Genomic DNA, 19,663 nt, shown 5'->3' with positions numbered 1-19,663 from the left:
TGGCGGTGTCCGTTACTTAGTTGGATTCCAACCAAAGGACCTGGATTTGATCCACTTGGCGACAGCCTACCTAGTCAATCTTTTCTAAAATCCTTGATAAATTATAAAAATATTAAATAGGAAGTAAAGAGATCTTGTTGGGTGTAACCCTTTTGTTGGAGGTTGATTGAACACCAGTTGTGCTTAATGATTGAAACACATTTTTGGTTTAAGTCATTTGTTGTATGGTAGAAAGACTGCAGTGTGAAATGTTTGGTAGACCGACCTCCAAAAGAATAACAAACACGCCATGGCAGAGGTCAATTTAATGTCATTTAATGGTTAAAAAAATATTTCTTTGCGCAAGAGACGAGAACAGGTCACGCCGGGGCACAGCACAAGAAGAGCCCAACAAACCGGCGGCCATTTTTTCACACTCAGTGATGACGAGTGGAGCGAGAAGATGAGGTAAATGTTTCTGAGGAGAAAAAAAAAGACAAGGCACAATTTACAATCCATCATGCCCAGAAAACGCACAAGAATACCAATAGTAATAATAATAATTATAATTATAATAATAATACAATAATGTAACAGCAGAACGTCTTAAAAAAAAAAAAAAAAAATCTGAAAAATCTGCAACAACCAAAAAAAAGAAAAAAAGACAAATAATATTAATACAGATCGATTCTAATTTACAAGGCAACACTGCCGGCAGAGTCCGTCTCCCTGCTCTGCTCCTCAGCCCGGGGAGGAGGGCTACCCCCCCCCGGAGCCTCCAAGTCCTCGGTTCAGGCGCCCGCGGCCGCCTAATACTTTACATGTTTCAATAGATACAGAGTCGTTTATACAGACGCCGGGCGTCGCCCTAACCCCGCCGCCGCCGGCCCCCCCCCCCCCCCTTACTATCTGACCACCAGACACGACACGCACAGTTTGGACGGGCCGATGCAGTCGTCGTGGCAGAAGGCGCCGCAGCCCTGGCACATGATCATGGCCTTGAGGCGGCACGAGCACTTGAGCGCCACCTCCTCCGTGCCGCTGTCGGCGTACGCCTGGATGCTGAGCGTGGCCGTCTGGCCGGGCGCCAGCCGGGGCCGCAGCTGCAGCACGCCGTCCGCCAGGCTGCGGGTGAAGCCGCCGGCGCCGTCCATCACCGACACGTTGGCCGTGTAGCTGAGGCCCGCGCCGCCGCCGCCGCCGCCCTGCTTGGGCAGCTTGCCGTAGAGCTGGAAGGGCAGCGAGGAGGCGGCGGGGCCCGGCGAGGAGCAGGGCGAGGGGCAGTGGTTGTAGGGCGACTTGCCCATGTGCTCCTTCTTGGCCATGCGGGCCAGCGTCATCTCCATGTTGAGGAGGCCCTCCATGGCGCCGCCGCTCAGGTAGCCGTCGCCCAGCGCCTCCATGGCGCCGCCCGCCGACAGGTAGCCGTCGCCGTGGCAGCCCGGCTCCTTCTTCAGGCCCGGGCCGGGCGGGGGGGGGCCGGGGGGCTTGGGGAGGGCCTGCTGCTGGCAGGAGGGCCGCGCCCCGGCCTCGCTCTTGACGCCGGAGGCCGGGGAGAGCTGCGTCGGCCCGGGGGCGTGGTAGGGCTGCGGCAGGGGCGGGCCCCAGCTCATCTTGAGGGAGGGCGAGGGGGGGCGGGGCTGGTCGGCCGGCGGGGACAGGGGCCCGTTGTGGGCGGCGTGGTTGTTGACGAGGGGGGGGTGGGGCCGTTCGGGCGTGGCCCTGTGCCTGGGGGGCTCCCGGATCACGGCCGACTCGGCCGCCGCCGAGTTCTGGGGGGCGTGGTCGAGGGAGGAGCGCGAGGAGGAGGAGGTGATGACGGGCACGGCCCCTAGAGGAGGAGACGGGTACTGCTCCTTCCCGCAGGAGCCCAGGCTCTGCGACGGGCTCAGGGGCTCCGCGGGGGGGTGGCCCCGGGCCGGGCCTGACGTCCGGGCCCCCGACGGAGCCCTGGAGGGCGGCAGCGGCGGCGGGGGGGCGGCGGCGGCGCCCGGCATGCGGCTGATCTCCAGCCGGGTGGCGCCCTGGGACGGGGGCAGCAGCCTCTCCAGCGGCAGGCCGCCCTGGAGCAGCTGCGTCACCAGGGGGTTGTTGGCCTCCACGCTGGACACGGGCCGGCCGCCCAGCCCCCCCGCCGCCGCCACCCTCCGGGGGCCGGCCGGGGAAGTGTTTGTGGCCGCTCCGTGGGGGGCGGGGGCGGGGGCGGGCTTGGCGGCCGCTCTGCCGTCCTCGTCCGGGGAGCCCTGGGGGGCCGCGGGCTCGGCCCCGTGGCCGCGGGGGGGGGCTTGTGCTTGGGCTCGGGGGGGGGGCGGCTGCGGGTCCTGGGAGCGGCCGGACGGGGGGTGGGGGGCCAGGCCGTTGGGGTAGCAGGGCTGGATGACGGTGGGGCCGTGGCGGGCCTGGATGACGGCGTGTTGGTGAGGAGGAGGGGGGGGGGGCCCGCGGATGACGGGCAGGCCGTTCCTCTGGCCGGGGAGGGGGCGGGGCCAGTCCAGCGGCTGGTCCTCCTCGTGGGTCTCGTTCTCACAGTCGGAGGCCGTCTCCGTGGAGTCGCTGTGGCCCCCAGCGGCGTCGTCCTCCACCTCCTCCTCTTCCTCCTCTTCCTCCAACGCCTCTCCCTGCCCTCTCTTCGTCAAGCCCCGTCGCTGGGAGGAGGGGGACCCCCGCCTGGCTCTGGAGGAGGGGGACCCCCGCCTGGCTCTGGAGGAGGGCGGGCCCTCGGGCGGCCCGACGTGGTGCGAGCCGTGCTGGATCACACTCCCCCCTCCTCCTCCCCCTCCTCCCCCCCCTCCTCCCCCCTGCTCCCAGTGGGAGGGGGCCGCCGCGAGGCTCTGGATGACGTCCACACCCTGGGCCCCGAACCGGGGCAGGGAGTCCGGGATGGAGGTGGGTGCCAGGGGTTTGCTCACACTCCACTGGCTCAGCGTCTCCATGACGACGGCGACGGCGGTGGCGGGGGGGGCCGTCCGGTCCGGGCGGGACCGGGGGCTCTCCTTGGCGGGGGGCTCCGGTCCCCCGTCCTGCTCCGTGGCCGACATGGTGTCCCCGTCCTCGGAGATCCCGTCGGGGGGCGTCTTGACGCGGACCACCGCCCCGGCCGTCGCCGCTGCCGTCGGGGGGGCCGCCGGCGCCGGCGCCCCCTCCTCCTCCTCAGCCGCCCGCTGCCGGGGCGGGGTGGGGGCGGAGGCGGAGGCGGGGCTCTGTGGGGACTCCGACGCCGTGGAGGTGGAGGTGGCCGACGGCGAGGGCGAGGGCCGCGGCGCGGCGCGCTCCGCCCGCTCTACAGGCTGTAGTTGTGCTCCAGGCGGATGAGCGTCCGCAGCCGGTTGCGGTTCCTCCTCCAGCCCACCACCACCTCCCCTTCTTCCACCTCCTCCTCCTCCTCCTCCTCCTCCTCCTCCGGGCTCGACGGGTCCGGGGTGCTCTCTTGTTCGTCTTCCGCTGCTGCGATCCGGTAGCCCAGCAGGAGGCCGCAGCCCCCCCCCGCCCGGCCCTGCCCCGGCGCCAGTGGCTGCAACAGCAGCAGCTTCCCGCTGGGCGCGGGCCTGCTGGGCTCGGGCCTTGATGTCCGCCAGGGTGCGCGCGCCCCCCGTCCCCGACCGCCGCGACCCCTCGCCGGCCGGCACGATGCGGGGGCAGATCTGGTAGGTGGGGGGCCCCTTGACCCAGGGCGGTTTGATTCTGGACAGTTGTATCTGGAGAGAGAGCGGGGGGGGGGGAAAAGAGAGAGAGAGCGGGGGGGGGGGGGAAGGAGAGAGAGAGGGGACAGAGAGAGGGGAGAGAGAGGGGAGAGAGAGGGGAGAGAGAGACAGGGGAGAGAGAGAGGGGAGGAGGGAGAGAGAGGAGAGAGAGGGGAGAGGGGAGAGAGGGGGGGAGAGGAGAGAGGGGAGAGGGGAGAGGGGAGAGGGGAGAGAGAGGGTTAAAGAGGTTAGGATGGTAACGGTCTGTTGAAGGACTTAAGGTTTGGCAGATTTGGATAAATCTGATATTATTTTACCCAGTTACATGTTTGATCAGCAGTCAATAATATCGCCGTGCTTCACAATTAACAAAGTGCCTGACAGATAAATGAGAGACTGGGAGCGCCTCGAGAACGCGTTTCGTTTGAGGAGCTAAACCTAGCACGAATGAACTACTACTCGACTCATTTCTAATTTCTCCTACGGTGGGACTAATAAAGTCGTATCTAATCATCTAGGCCCTAGGACTCAGGACCCTGCTTCTAACCCCCCCCCCCCCACGCTAACCCCGTCTTACCCTGATGGGCGGGACCTTGGGCTCCTCTGCTGCCGGCGGGGGCTTCTCCGTGCGGACACCGTCAATTGTGGTACGAAAGGACTGACGGTCGTCGATGCGCGGCCGCTTTTCTGGGAAGCTGGCGAAGGCCTGGGCCTCGTCCGGCCGCCTCTTCTGCTCCTTGAGCTGGGCGGCGGCGGCGGCAGAGGAGGAGGAGGAGGAGGAGGGGGGGCGGTGGGTGGGCGCCGGGCTGGCTGAGGGGCTGCTCTCGCGGCTGCTGGTGCCGGTGCCCCCCGTGGCCGAGGTGACCACCGAGGCCGTGTCGTCCAGGAGGTCCACGGCGGCGACGGCGCTGGAGGAGGAGGAGGAGGAGGACGAGGAGGAGGAGGAGGAGGAAGAGTCCAGGCCCGCGGCGAACACCTCCCCCGGCCGGTCGGAGGAGGAGGGGGGGGACGAGGGGGAGGAGGCCGGGGAGGAGGCCGAGGACGACGACGAAGAGGAGGAGGAAGGGGAGGAGGTGGAGGCCAGGGGCGGGGCCGCCTCCTCGGGGAGCAGGCTGGCCGCCGCCTCCGGCTCCTCGTTGGCGCTGGTGGAGGCGGGGCTCTGGCTGGGGGTCGGAGTGGGCGTGGGCGTGGGCGTGGGGGTCGGCGTGGGGGTCGGCGTGGGCGTGGGCGTTGGGGTCTGCGTCGGCGTGGGCGTGAGCGCGGCGGCGGCTTCGGGCTCTGCCTCCGGTTCGGGTTCGGGCTCGGGAGCGGCGGCGGCGGGGGTGACGGAGGCGGGGGGCGGTGACGGGGGCGGGGGCAGAGGCCCCGGCGGGCTCCGGCTCGGCGGGGGGGCACTCGGCGGCGGGGGGGGCGACCTCCAGGCCCGAGTCGGCCTGCAGCACCACCTCGGCCTGCACCGCCGCGCCGTCCGACATGGGCGAGTTGAGCGACGCCGCCGACGTGTCCAGCAGGGCGCCCCCCGCCTCCGAGGGCTCGGGGGACTGCAGGGTGGGCGTGGCCGCCTTGCAGAGCGTGCGGCGCGCCCGGCGGCGCAGGTCGGCGCGCGTGCGCCTCCGCATGCGGCCGTCCCGCCGCCGCCGCCCCACGCTGCGTCTCTTGGGCGTGCCGGTGGCCGCCGCCGTCGCCGCCGCCGCCTCGTCGTCCAGCACGCCGCCCGCCACCTCGGCCGCCTCGCTCATCGTCAGCTTCAGCGACTCCTCCCGTGTCAGACCGGACCTGGAGGGGGGGGGGGGGGGGGGGGGGAGAGGGGGGAGAGTAGTGCGTCAGCAGCCTGAAGGTACACCTCCCAGACTGGCCGTCTGGGATTGGTTAAAGTGTGCTCTTATCTCGGCGAGCAGTCCCCTTACTTTTGACCGTGGTACTCCTCGAAGAACTTCTCCTTCCAGGCCTCCACCTTCTTCTCCTTCTCCATCTCTTGTCGGAAACGCACCTGCATCTCGTGGGTGAACTCCCCTGTAAGAGAGAGAACGCAGAGGGACACGGTGAGCCCCCCCCTTACTGCAGCGTGACGGGACACTGCTCTGTTGACCCGTCTGTCCCCCAAGCAGACGAGCTTGAATATAAAGAGTGTATCTGGGGTCGGCATTAGCATAACGTTTAGCATCGCAGGTAGCGAATCTGCATAAATTGATGCTGCGGAAATTAAATCACGTTTGGCATACATGCTGAATAACATTTCGTGTTTGTTCTGTGACAGAAGGTGGCAATCATCTTTAATCTAGAGGGTTTATCCTGTGCACTGACGCTTATGCAGAGACCTTCAATAGTATCTTTGTAAATAAAGCGCGGACTATAACCAATGGCAAAGGTCAAACCCCATACAGCAACGCAGGCTACTCCAAGGTAGGAGTTACGAAAGGTAACCGGTGTCCACAGTGACACTAAACCACCTGACCCTAAGCCAGGTACAAACCCAAAAGGGAGGACCCCCCTTGAGAAGGACTACAGAAGGGGCGTTCCTCCTTTGGGGGCCGGCCCAGAAACGCAGCACATGAGACCAGGTGTTGACCCACCTTCAGCAAGCCTCTCCTTCCAACTCTGTGACGCGTGGGTGAAGAACTCATTGTTGAGGGCCGAGCTGCTGAGGCGGGCCATGCCGTCGGGACCCACCTGCAGGGACAGAGGTCACCAATCAGAGGGCATGTGGGGAGTCACATGACCATGAGGTCATAGTTAGTTAATATTAGCTTTGAGGCAAATTTTATCTTGGCTACTACTGACTGAAAAGGTCCCCTTGACTTCAAAAGGAGGTAGCAGACTTTGGACCTACCGTTGTTAATGTTTAACATAAACATAGTACTATTAAATAAGGTTGCAAACTTACGACCTACAAATCATTGTTCGAGTTTAACACAAAAGAGTACTTTTAACGATTCGGGTTCGGAACAGCGGATGCGTTTTACAACGGCAGTTGCGTCAGGCCGCTCTCCTCTTTCCCGTTCAACCGGTCTGGGAGAATGTTTTAACGAGACTTTGGGTATGTGGTACGACAACGTTTCGTGGGGAGCCCAAGACCTGCTTGGTGCAGGCTCGGCCCCGCCCCGCCCGGGACGGGCCGGGCCGGGCCGGGCCTCAGAGACACCCACCTGGCGGTCCACCTCGGGGAGCAGCTGCAGGAGCTGCTGCTGGGAGTGTGCGGGGAAGGCGGAGAAGGTGCGCACGTTGATGAGCGCACGGATGTTGGTGTTCACCAGGATTGAGCCGGGCGTCTCAAAGTCCACGTCCACGCCTCCTCGGTTCCTCTTCATGGGCCCTGCGTGACACGGAGGGAGGGAGGGAGGGGGGTCAACCACCTGAACGTACAACAGAACCGCCTCAGTGAATCACTCGGAGCTTTGTAGTGTTCCTGGTGTGTAACATGTACAGCGCTCAAAATGTGCATTAGTATGCATTTTCTGGTCCTTTGGGTAGTAGTGCACCAAGAAAAATGCCTTGTAGGTCAATTCCTTGTGTGGAAACTTACCAGCCTAAAGAGCGGATTCATTCTGTTGTAAATTTTAATTTACAAAATCGGTCCTAGATTGTCATAGTCAGTTCACATTACCAGGGTTGGAAGTAGTAAGTCAGGAAAACTGTTTTGTTTGAAAACCAGTGCATTAGACAAGAAGTAGATTGAGAACAAAATATAAAGGAATTAACTAATCTGAGATCACTGAACCCAACATCCCTTTTTTAATCTACAATTCAAAACGACTTCAACTATTGATTCAATAATAGAGTAAACACGGATAAAGTGCACGGTCCGCAATCAGACAAGGGCTCATGAACTCTCATTGTCTGCAGACTCCAGGGCCGTCTCCAAACTCCTCCAACGTACCGAACCCACGATGCACACCAGCTGCATGCAGGAGAGTTTGGACAGGAAGCCTTTCATTTAAATGTATCCTCCACTCGGGAGGGAACTTGCGCCGAAATGGTGGAATGAGTGACAGGTCAACCAACTGCCTAATTTCCGTACACTTTGGGATTCAGTTATTCACCCTGCCACCCGACAGCACCTAGCTACTGTAAGACCCACGCTCTACACACCACAATGTTTTTTTCTGAGGCGTTATGTTGCCCATGTGGCTTATCTTGTACGGCTCCCAATTAAAAGGATAATATTGATGGTAATCAAACCATCGTAGCTGGCTCTCCCGGCTTTACTCAAATCATAAATCACCCATCCTTTCGAAAAAAAAGCACTTTGTTGTGCCGATACTGCCTGGGAATCCAACTCCATACAGACCGACGCTCAGTTCAAACTGACGAAATTGCTAAATGACCGTTGTTTACATTCGTGGCAGGCACGGTTTGACCACCAAGACCGGTATGATCCTTCAAGCTTTCAAACGACAGAACGGATAACTCCCTGGATCCTATCGGCAGCAGATCATAGCAGACTAATGTCAGTTGAAGAGGTGTAGCCGTCATCTAGTGGAGGTCGGCTGATGCTGAGAGTGGCCCAGAGAGAGGAGAGGAGGGGCGGACATCACCGTATCGTTACAGGGGGGCTCCTGTAGGGTTGGGGGGGGGGGGGGGGGGGGGTTGAGGTTTGGCCTGTACCTGGGTGAAGGCCGTGCATGTTCTTGAAGTGTTGCGGGCGCTTCCAGCCCAGATCTGGGCGAGCGCGTAGCGTGGGCCCCCCCGTACCCCTAGAGGCTTCCCTGCGCCTCCCGGCAGCTCCTGAAGGGGGGGAGGAGGAAGAGGAGGAGGAGGAGGGGGGGGGGGGGGGGAGGTGGCAGTAGGGAGCCGGTCAGACACTGGCTGTGGGGTCATAGCTGAGCGGGGGGTCTGCGGGTGGGGGGTACAGTAGGTTTGGTGGTGGTGGTGGGGGTGCAAACGGGTTGCTATAGTATAGGCTACGGCACGGGTAAGATGTGGCGGCGGAAGCAGAGGGAGACAGAAGATCCAGAGGCCCAAAGTGAGAATTCCAGCCCCAATTGCGTCATGGCGACGAGGAACACGTGCATATCAACTCTTCCGAGCGCATCTCATTTCTCCCCATGCTACTCAAGACTGTAGATGTAACGCAAAAAAGTGGTGCTTCACTACATAACACTGTTTGTTCCCATGTCTACCCCATCCTTTCTTACTATGGCGGGTGATGTAATCCATAAGAATCCACCGCAACGATGCCATTTACGAAAGTGGTGAAATAAGCCTCAGAAATCCTGCAAGGAGTTTCACTTAGGAGCTTAGCGTCACGGTCCAAGACACAGATTCTCACAGTAAGTTCGCAAACAACACGGAAATGCCTCTGCATTCAGAGCACAGCCAAGGACAGAGCCAACACCTTATATACAATCCAGATTGGAGGAAAGTGGTTGTCAAAAACTGAGTAGTAGGGCCAGACAGCAATCTCTGGGAGGTGGCGGACTGTCAGGAGAACAGCGGATGAGCTTCAGGTTGTCACAATAACACAAAACGCCTGAAACATCTATATTCTGTAGGATTGGAGTGAATAAGACCCAATACATCTATACCAACCAAACTACTATTGATAAATAGAGAAAAAACTAATTATTTCACATACTAATATTTTGGCCTTCAGTGTGTCAAAGCAATGTGTAATTAAAGTCGTCTTTACAAGTGAAAATCCAAGAATTACATGGTCTACAGAGACAAAAGCTACAGCACGCAGCTGCGACAGCCAGGCCCCAAAGCAGACAGAACCAGGGGGGGGGGGGTCGGAGGGGTATTAGGAGGAAGGGCAGCAGGGTGGGGATGGGGGGGTTAAATATAAAACTGCTATATTTACCTGATGGAACGTGCTCTCCGTTCACCTTCAGCGGAGTGAGGACCACTCTTGGCATCATCACTGCCTTCTTTCTCTGTCTCCCTGACTGGAGGGGTGAGAGGGGGAGAAGAGAGAGAGGGGGGGGGAAGGGGTCAGTACATGAGGAATGAGAACGAAGAGGAAGAGGACGAATTGGATGCACTCTCCAAGGTTGCACGGTTAATACCATTTTTGTCACATGTTTCTGTAATGGAACCCTGTAACCAGAGGATTCAGTTCCAGGCCTCCCATTGGCCCAAACATGAATCCACCGTCTAGTAATGAAGCAGGTTTTTTTTTTTCCATGGCCACTTGCACTGAATTCAGATGCATGCCTACCCAGTGGACTGAAGTAAACGTTGCTCATCTATCCAGCACAGATCTAGGTGGACACGCCCACTAGTGATGTCATATGGGCCGGATTTTCGAAACGGCTTGTAAGGCTAGTCACGCTCACACCTGGTGGTATAATATGTCCCCTTTAACCCTGGCCATAACGACCCGAGAGCCGATCAAACCAATGAGCTGTCCTCTTGCAGGGTATCTGCAGGTCTCAGCAATTCAAATTTAAGACTTTTTAAGACCTTTTTAACACCACCTTGAATGAAATTTAAGACCTAAAACACACGATGGTGGGGGTTGGCAAAAGACGCGAGCCAACTTCGGAAACGGACGTCTTCCAGCCAACTGTCCTTGAATTTGCTACCTACCCATTGTTGCAGACTAGCTAGCAAGCACGCAGATAATCGTTTATATATGCAGCTAGCAAGAAAGAAGCCTCTCTACATGTCCTTCCTGAAAAGTCAGACGAGAAAAATAAAACAATATATAGTCCTGCCCCGACAAATTTAAGACCTTGAGTTAAAGTATTTAAGACCAGCATATGACATTTGTAACGAATTTAAGACATTTTAAGGCCTTAAATTTAGAAACATGAATTTAAGACTTTTTAAGGATGCGCGGACACCCTGTCTTGAGACGCGGCCTCGGTGTCCCACCACCACGTGCTCCCCACGTGACGGCCCTCTGCCCGGCCGCGGGGCCGGCGTGTGCTGCGCTCTACCTGTCTGGAGCGGCTGAGGCGGGTGGCGTGTTGGGTCTGGGACTCTGCGCGGCTCTGCTGCCCGGCCGCCCGGCTGAGGCGGGTCTGTGGTTGGCTTGGGGGGGTGGGCTCGGCGGAGCACGAGGCGCTGGAGGAGCTCTCGTCTACTGAGGCTACAGGGGTTGAAGGGGGAGGGGTTAAGGCATGCTGTAGGATACACACCGTGGGCCTCTCAAGCCAAGTGACCGCAGAATGGGTGGGAATATAATCAGGACTGTGTATTAGTCAGACACTGGCGCCAAGCTTAATTCATAAATAATACACAATGACGATAAATATAGTGCAACATGAACATCGCCTTTTTTTTTTTTTTTTACTGTCGTGGTTAGCAGGTAGCGTTCCAACATTTTTCATTTTCTACCCTCCACACACACACACCCACACACATTGTGTATTAGATACATTTCCAATACCATTACTTATAAAGGCCCAATCCCATTTCTACCCCTTCCCCCTCCCCCTTGTTCTGAAGGGGTATGGGGAAGGGGGAAGGGTGTAGGGGGAAGGGGGAAGGGGGAAGGGGGAAGGGAAAGGGTGAAGGGGTAAGGGGTAAGGGGTGAAGGGGTAAGGGGTAAGGGTTAGAAATGGGATTGGGCCTTATGGTTTGACCCTAGTGTGAATGTGCATCCCTTTGTAAATGTATATGGGGGGCCTCCCGACTCCCTTCTGCTGTGACGCCCATATCTCCCGTCTGGTGACGATGGCGCGCCCCCCCCCCCCCCCCCCCCCCCCCCTCCCAGCTCATGTCAGTCAGCCTACCATCGTTTTCCCCGCTGGCGTTGGCCGTGGTCTCGGTGGAGTCGCAGCTCTCCTGCTCGGCGCCCTCGGGCGCGGTGGCGTGGGCCAGGCCCGGCCCGGAGCCGGCGGCGGTGGTGGTGCCGGGGCCGGTGGAGGAGGCCGTGGGGTTGGCGGTGGAGGCGCTGGAGGCCCCGGTGGCGTCTGTAGCGGTGTCTGCCTCCGTGGGGCTCTTGGTCCACTGCAGGGCGTTCTTCTGCAGAGTAGCACCCAGAGAGATTTAGACCCGACTCAGAGTGCGGCTGGACAGTGGAGTGACTTGTTTGAATCCCTGCCGTGGAGGTACGGGGTTCGATTCCCAATGATCAACGTCCTTAATCGTACGGTTCCGTAAAAAAAGAAAAATCATGGAAATGTATGACAGAAAAAGTTTGCGTTCTCCAAAACGGACGAATGACATCGATGGTCCAGCTTTTAGGAGATTTTTCAGACAAAATTGATGCTGCAGACCGCGTGCAGTCAGCTTACAACACCTGTAAAAGCAGCTAACGCACTAACCCTCTTATAAGATAAATAAAGCATGCATAAAGGATACATACCCCCAATCCACCTGTATCTGAATTCACTGTTCAGAAATTTTAATTTGGATAAAAGTGTCTGCTAGTCAATGAATGAATAGTCAAATACTCTACTTATTGCTCTTATGAAAATGTACAAAATGTCTAGATGTGACAAGATTAGTCTTTAATCTTTATATTATAAAATTCACCAATAAAATCTGCCAGATTTGCACAAAACACAACAGATAAAAACTTGTTTCTCCCTCTGTCCAAAGAAATGGAAAAACTGCTAGACTCCATGTGAAACTGAATACAAGGCTATAAAAAGAACCATAGCTGAGAATCTCCCCAGTTTATAATTGCGCTATCAGGTGCCATGTCTAACAAAGGAGTGACTTCTGAAATACGACACCCTGTGGCACTGTTAGGCGTGTCCAACAGATCAAAAGTGATAATAACTTTAACAATTCAGATTTTAACAAAAAAAGTTAACAAAAAAACAACACACAGAAATCCTATTACAGATGGGCAAAACAAAATGGCCCCCAAACATTGCATGTAAAGTTCCAATGCCGATCTCCACTGATGGTCCGAGTGCATTTAAATATGGATGAGGAGAGGTGTACCTTGAGAGTGAACAGGCTCATGCGTCCCGGCAGCTTGAAGAAGATGCTGTTCTTGACTCGGTCTCCCCTCACCTGGGAGTGTAGCATGGTGACCAGGCATGCAAGAGGAGCCGTCCCACTAGAAACACACAAAAGGACCCTCGTGTTACGATGCACCAGGCCACAGAAATCCCGCCCCCCCACCTCCACCAATTTGAATCCCTATGTCGACCTGTATGCACCATTGACCTAATCTCTACCTACTCACATAAATCAACAAACATTAAACAACTAAGATGCTTTGGAGAAGAGTATCTGCTAAATGACCAAATAGTAAACGGTAATGGAACTTGAGTCCGCCGAATAGGATGGATGTCACAAGGCATAAATAATGGGCACCAAATACCAGTAGACACAATAACTGGTACCACAAAGAGAAATGACATTTATCACCCTCTACGGATGAACTAATTTAAGCTGCGCTGCACAAGCATGCTCACACAGTTAATGAATGAAGGTTAAAATGAAGCTAGGAACACACATGTGGTGTGACACTTAAGCTCGAACATTAAGTTGGGGAATAGTTCTGAGCAACTCTTGAATATACATGGGCCAGGGATTATGGCTCCGATGAGAGCCACGAAACAATACTGAGTCAGCACACAGGACTGCCAGACAAAAATGTAGTGAATAATTAAGTGGTGGAAAATGCTTCTTTAGCCAATAAACACGTCAGACCTACCTCCTTGTGTGAGGAGAACGATGGTTTGAGGAGGTCCCAGGTGATATGCGGAGAGAGAAAATAAGAATTAGAACAAAATCATAACTAGGACACTTGGGAGATTTTTTTAAACAGATTTGAGTTTGAAGAGTAGAATGAAAAGCTTTTCCGCAGGCCAATGGTTTTTAGGGTTTAAAACATTCTTTATCACTTCTCTTGTCGCCACCTTTCTCAGGAGGTCATTTTAAGGCAGTTTTTTTTTTCTCGTTTTTTTTTTTAAGGGGGATAGAACCAGCAGTTGGTTTCACCGCAATCCCCTGGATCTCTGGTTTGACCAATAGGATTTCTAGGACGTTTTCCCCAACATGATTGGACCATCCATTATTTTTATTGTATATGTGGGCCGGGACTAGGGCATTTCATTACTCTTTCAAAACAACAATTTACTTTAATAGTGTGTGTGTGTGTGTGTGTGTGTGTGTGTGTGTGTGTGTGTGTGTGTGTGTGTGTGTGTGTGTGTGTGTGTGTGTGTGTGTGTGTGTGTGTGTGTGTGTGTGTGTGTGTGTCTCACCTCATTTCTTTTAGACCCTTTGTCTGGATGACATGCAGGATTTGTTTTGGTGTCATTGGGGCATCAGAGAAGTTCTCCAATACCTGCCAAAATGTCATGCGTTTGTTAGCCCCCTCACAGAGAAAATCGGGATAAAATGACTTTGAAATCAACACAGCAGGTCTGTGAGGCCTGATAAACTGTAGGAGAAAATTCAACAATGTCTTGCAAAACCACAGGACATTTGACAGACGAAAAGCCGTTAACGGCTTTCTTATCAACGTAGGCCACAAAGAATACATCACAACAAGTATCTAAATGGATAACATGGCAAGTCTGAAACCCTGAGAAACTAATATTGATATGCTGCACAAAGGGACTAATATGTATGCTAGGGTTCCTGAGAAGAAATGTTGCAGCGTAAAGATTGAGAGATGTGGAACCTATTGTAACAGAGTTAAGTGTTGTTTGAATTCCTACAAAATAAATGTTCGTCTTGTAGATGTGTAGTTTTATTGCCACCTGATGCTACACTGCATTCCACTTAAAAGATAATGCTTTCCTTCCAAATACATATGTAACGCTTGCCCTTATGAAACAGCATATCCACGTGATTCAATTATTTGTGACTGTGTTTAAACAACAAAAGCAAATGACAAATTAAGCAACTGGATATGTATATCAATAAATGTAGAAGCTTTGTTATATGGAATTTCCCCACAATAAAGAAAACTGTAAATTAATGAGGGGATACGATAATGGTTAGGGGGTTTGAGTCTCAGCCCAATGGTTCTGCATCTGCAGTCTACCTGGCAGCATCCTTGAACAAGGCGCCTAATCCTACCTTCTCATTAATGACTGTAAGAGGCTTTGGACAAAAGCGTCTGCTAAATGACTAAATAGCAAATGCAGTACCGGTTACCATGTTTTGCAATTGGGACTCTTCTACGTTCTCTGATGTTCTCATTGTCTACGTTCTCTGAAGTTTTGATCTTGCTAAAGGTAAAAGCACCAAGACAATGCATATTCAGTGTTGTTATTGGCCAAAAAAGGGGCATCACCTTTCCTCCACACCTGACCCGATACATTTTAATAAATAAAAACGGAAACAAAGTCACAACACTGAAGTACATACGGTTATTTAAAAACTTGTAATTGGCTAATGCCACCTACTAGTATTTGCCCTTGATTGAGGTTCCTACAATACTATTGGTATTAAGGAATCCATTGGACATCAACACACCCTCTAATTGGGTAAACTCAATTTACATTATTTATCTCGAGGTTTATGGTGGCTAAAACATGCAACCATCAATTTTCTTGTCCATTTTTAGGCCAACTTATTCCATTCTAGTTTAGTGGTATAGTACGTTCTTAATTCCAGCTCAAGAGTGATTAGAAATACTATAGGTTGACAGAAGGGCAAAGCCTATTTTGGTTCTGTCCAAAGTACATGCCCTTCTGTCAAAAAGGAAATGAGAAGACAGAGCCATGTATACTAGCTGTAGCCGTGTCCATTCAGGGTTACACGAAGTAGTATGTCACACCGGGACTGAATTAGCCCAGAGACAGCTATGTTGAATAGTTACCAATGATGTTCTGTTTGCATATTATAATCCCTTTAAATAACCATCAAGGTATGTTTTCTATAATAATTATAACTGGATATTTAGTGGACTATTTAGCGGTGAGCCAGGTGAAGATGATAAATATGACAACGGGAGCTAACTTGCTGCCTACAAACAAAGGGACGAAAACATAACAGTTGCTAGCTCTACGTTAGCAGATTGCTAACGTTAGCATTTAGCGTTAGCCGAATCCTCGGCAAGTCAACATTGAAGGCTGCGGGCTAGCTCTCGGTGAGGCTACACTACACAAACAATGTTGTAAAAATAAAACAGTAATTCAGACACATATACAGAAAAATGCAACGATGTTGTGTTATTGCTGGGGTTATTTGACACTGTTCGGGCCGCAGTCTTATGGCGAGTGTCCGCTAGTCGGGACGCCGTGCAGAGGCGACCCAGCAAATCCTCCGCCTGGCGTCTGTAGTTTCTCCGACCGTCGGAAACGGTCGCACGAAATCGCCCCAAAATACGTTCAAATTCAAAAGTTTGACTTGTTTTTTACCATGCGAGCCGCCTCTGCCCAAGTGCGCTCCTTCTTCCTCTTTTGTTTGTCCTTCATTTCCTCCTCTCTTCGCGACTGGCGGCTTGATTGTATGTTGGGACTGTGTCTCTCGGATCTCGAATCGCTACAAAGCGACTCGTCGCTGTGGGTCAGGAAACCGTGAGGAGGATTCGTTAGCTCGCAGGCTAGCACAAGCAGATGATAAGTGCTCCCAAAAACCACCAGCTCTTCCTTCTTTCGTGAGGATTCGGGCGCTATTCACTGTAGTGTTCACCACCGCCTTTGGGCTAAAGCATCATATATAGTGTTTGGTTATTTTTTGCATCTCACAACAGATTGTGTGCAGATGGGTGGTGGTTGCTAGCTCTCTAAGCTACCTAGCCTATACACAGTGGGCGCAGTGGCAGGCGTGCGCCTTTGCTGTACTACTGCAGGAAAACCCTGTTAGGAATGCGAGGCGGAGGGACTACAACGACGGGGTTAAGGGTCAAACCTACTGCAGGAATGCAACACAAAAACAGCCCGCCATCCATTCTCTACGCCGTTTGCACCCTTGACGCCCCACGATAACCCATAAATACATTGTTATTGCTCGAGGTTTTATTATATCGTGTGATTGAAGTACGATTTGTAAGTCATCAATTGTAGAGATCTTCCGTCTTCGTCTTGCATGCAAGTGCAATAAAAAATCAACGACAGCCTTGTTGTGTTTCGAAGGCTTAATAACAGAATGGTTTTTATTCAGTCCAGTTAATCACATATTGCGTTTAATATATATAAGTAATAATAATTATATCATACTTTCATTATCTTATACACTAACCGACAAGTTGCAAATGTATTAATTATCCTACTAGACAATATGCATCATAATCACTATCCTATAAGATATCTAATCCTCTTTGTAATATATATATATATTAATAATCATAAATAGAATGAAACGTTTATTATATATATATCAGTAATAATTCGCTAATACATAAACACACACAAAATACGAAGAATAGATCCAAGGCTTATTCAATTTGTAGTTCATAATCCCTGTGAGTGAAGATTCACACACGGTTATGTCCACCGTATTAGTTGGACTGGCCTTTAACACACCAGTATGTAGCCCATATTGCGTGTGCGTTGTCTACAGCGGATGCCGGAGTTGAACCTGAACTGCTGCTGCCTCCCCCCGTCCCCCACTCCCCCCAGAGCAGCCCCTGTTTTGCCAACTGGCCTCCTTTCAAAAGTTCGTCAAAGTGGTGCGTCTGACGTCACGCTCCCACAATGCATGCGCTTCACAACTCCAGCGCCGCGCCGAGGAGTCCAGGCCCCGAAATATCATAAAAATTTTAGAAAAATTTGGAAAAATGTAAAGTTGCAAATCTACAGGACACAATTTGAATATAAACGCTTTAGACCGCCCAGAGGTAAGTTTCCCCCGGGATTTCGGATGTATGATACACGGGTTAAAGTTTAAATGGGGTCCTAAAAAAATGATCTTTGCCGACTTGTAAACTCCCGAGACACAAACTTGCAGAATGGTTTTTATTCCGTGTGTATATATTCCTTATCGATATCTACCGCATTACGTCAATCGGTTTGGTAATAAGTCGATAATAAACGTGTATTCGCGTTATTCAACCGGTCTGTTACTTCAATACAGACGTAGTGTTCGGTGAACTATCGGCTCGGTCGCTATACGAAGCCTTGCCTCGTGAATCAGGATGAGCTAGCCTACACCGTAATTCGTTAAAACATTACGATTGTAAGGTGCACAGTTACGCAAAGTAACGTAAATGAGACGGCGAAATGTGTCTGTGTTGAACGTTTTTAACCACACGCGGTGTGTTGGCTATCGCTGTGTTAACATGAACCACCGAGTAGGACCGACATGGAAACAGCAATTAGCACCACCGTTAAAGTTCTCGTTACATCGCCAGGATCCACTCGTTTTCTATTCGTGCAAATTAGAGAGTGGCTTTCTACTCAGATGAAGCGTTCAGTCATTGTGTGAATGTTGCCCGATTCGTTTTTATAAAGCCTTCTATGAATGACGACCAGCATACAGGGTTACCCTTTTGCAAATATCAAATGGTGTAGAAAGCCTTAGGTTACAAGAAAGGCTGTTTACTGTGTGTTTTCATCAACCAGCAGTGAGGGATATAAGCATGTTGTAAGCCACATGCTCTGTTGCACAAGAAACAAAACTCATTAAACGAAATATGGTATTAATAGGGTAGTAATAATAATAATAATAACAACAAATACAGATATAATTGGAATATAGTGTAACAAGTAGTTGCTAGGTCTGTGCATCAAGAATCGTATGATATTTGTCAAGGCATACATATATTTATATAATAACAACATACACCATTATAGTAATAGTAATATCACTATTGTAGTTGTTTTTTATACATTTACACTGTGATACACATATTTAACCAGGCAAAGACAGTACCTATTATAATAGCTGGAGCTTTTGAACCTCAAACCTCTTTTACACAAATTGTACAGCATCATAATTTCCTACATAAAACCATACTTCCATTGCTCTTAATCTCCCTTTTCCCTTAAACACCCCGCTCAACCCTGATAACTTCACATCATTATTATGTTATTAGACCTAGGCCTGTGTGTTTTTCTTAGCCCTTTTGCTTGTACTTGTTGATTCATTGATTCATAGTGCACATTGTCAGAAACAGGTGGATGGAACTTTGTTATTGTTTTAACAAAATTACATGTTAAAATAATCGGAATACTGTCAATTTTCTGTGCTCACTTTTATCTGTACCAGTTATTCTTAAACCGCACACGTTTTATTTATTTTAAATATTCACTATTTGAATAGTAAGACATTTGAATAGTCCCTTGACTTGTAGGATTGGGAAGAGACAATGCTCAACTTTAAAGTATAGGTTTAGAGTGTTCATTTGATCTGGTTTAATATTTATTATTCTCAGTATTTAGCTTGCTATAATTGGTAAATTACATGAATATGAATTGATTAATATGAATATGAATGTCATATTTCACATCTGAAATGAAATATAAACATTCAACAAATATAAAACTGCCGGTATTAGTTGTTGCCACAGGAAACATGGGGAAAACATTTGACCAACACAAGATTAAAAAAACATTTACAATGAATCAAATGAATAAAAAAATATTGTTTACATTCTTTTTTTAAAGAAAATACAATCACACACTTTGAACAAGGGATCAAAGTCAATGAGATTTATTTGCCACATGCACGGTATAACACAGGGTCAAATTAAATGTACATTTAAATTATATTTAAAAGGGACCATGTGCAATTAGAACATGTATCCATTTGATGCATCACAGCAGAGTTAGCCTTAGGCTAATTTACATCAGCAGTCCCTAGATACAAGTTAATAAAACACATATAAAAACATCACTAAACAAGCAAGGACATGTAACACATAGCAATGTACCGCACATGAAATGTCCCTCACAGGCACGCATATACACACACACGCTACACCATCAGAGGGTGTCCCGGCATGCACAGCACACAACACTAACCCACACACATACACACCTTGTCTGCCCCATGGGGAGATAACAGTGACTGAAATAAAAAGTAATGATGGGCACTAACAAAGTTAGTGGGTGCATTGTTGTGAGAGTGTTAACTGATGTTTTGGCCCAGCTCTAAAGCCACCAAACAAACCAGTGTTTTTTATATTGTCTGGAATAGTGTCCCATTGTGTAACTGTTCTAACAGGGAAGGCTGCCCGCCCAAATGCTGAATAGCGAATG

The 19,663-nt window shown here is 51.6% G+C and overlaps 1 protein-coding gene across 1 annotated transcript; it reads right to left on the bottom strand.

The window, feature by feature from the left end:
- Nucleotides 1–884: 884 nt before the first annotated feature.
- On the bottom strand, nucleotides 885–16,586 carry asxl1 (ASXL transcriptional regulator 1). The gene is made up of 13 exons (XM_056592399.1): nucleotides 15,881–16,586; nucleotides 13,772–13,854; nucleotides 13,222–13,224; nucleotides 12,501–12,618; nucleotides 11,339–11,570; nucleotides 10,541–10,692; nucleotides 9,460–9,544; nucleotides 6,806–6,972; nucleotides 6,233–6,329; nucleotides 5,567–5,672; nucleotides 5,075–5,435; nucleotides 4,237–4,896; nucleotides 885–3,674 (listed from the first exon to the last, which is right to left on the bottom strand). The coding sequence occupies exons 1-13, from the start codon at nucleotides 15,935–15,937 to the stop codon at nucleotides 885–887; spliced, it is 4,911 nt and encodes a 1,636-aa protein (XP_056448374.1). The 5' UTR covers nucleotides 15,938–16,586.
- Between the last annotated feature and the right edge of the window lie 3,077 nt (nucleotides 16,587–19,663).

This window comes from Gadus chalcogrammus, chromosome 1 (assembly GCF_026213295.1).
Source record: "Gadus chalcogrammus isolate NIFS_2021 chromosome 1, NIFS_Gcha_1.0, whole genome shotgun sequence".
NCBI lineage: Eukaryota > Metazoa > Chordata > Actinopteri > Gadiformes > Gadidae > Gadus > Gadus chalcogrammus.
This window is presented reverse-complemented; position numbering and strand designations above follow the sequence as displayed.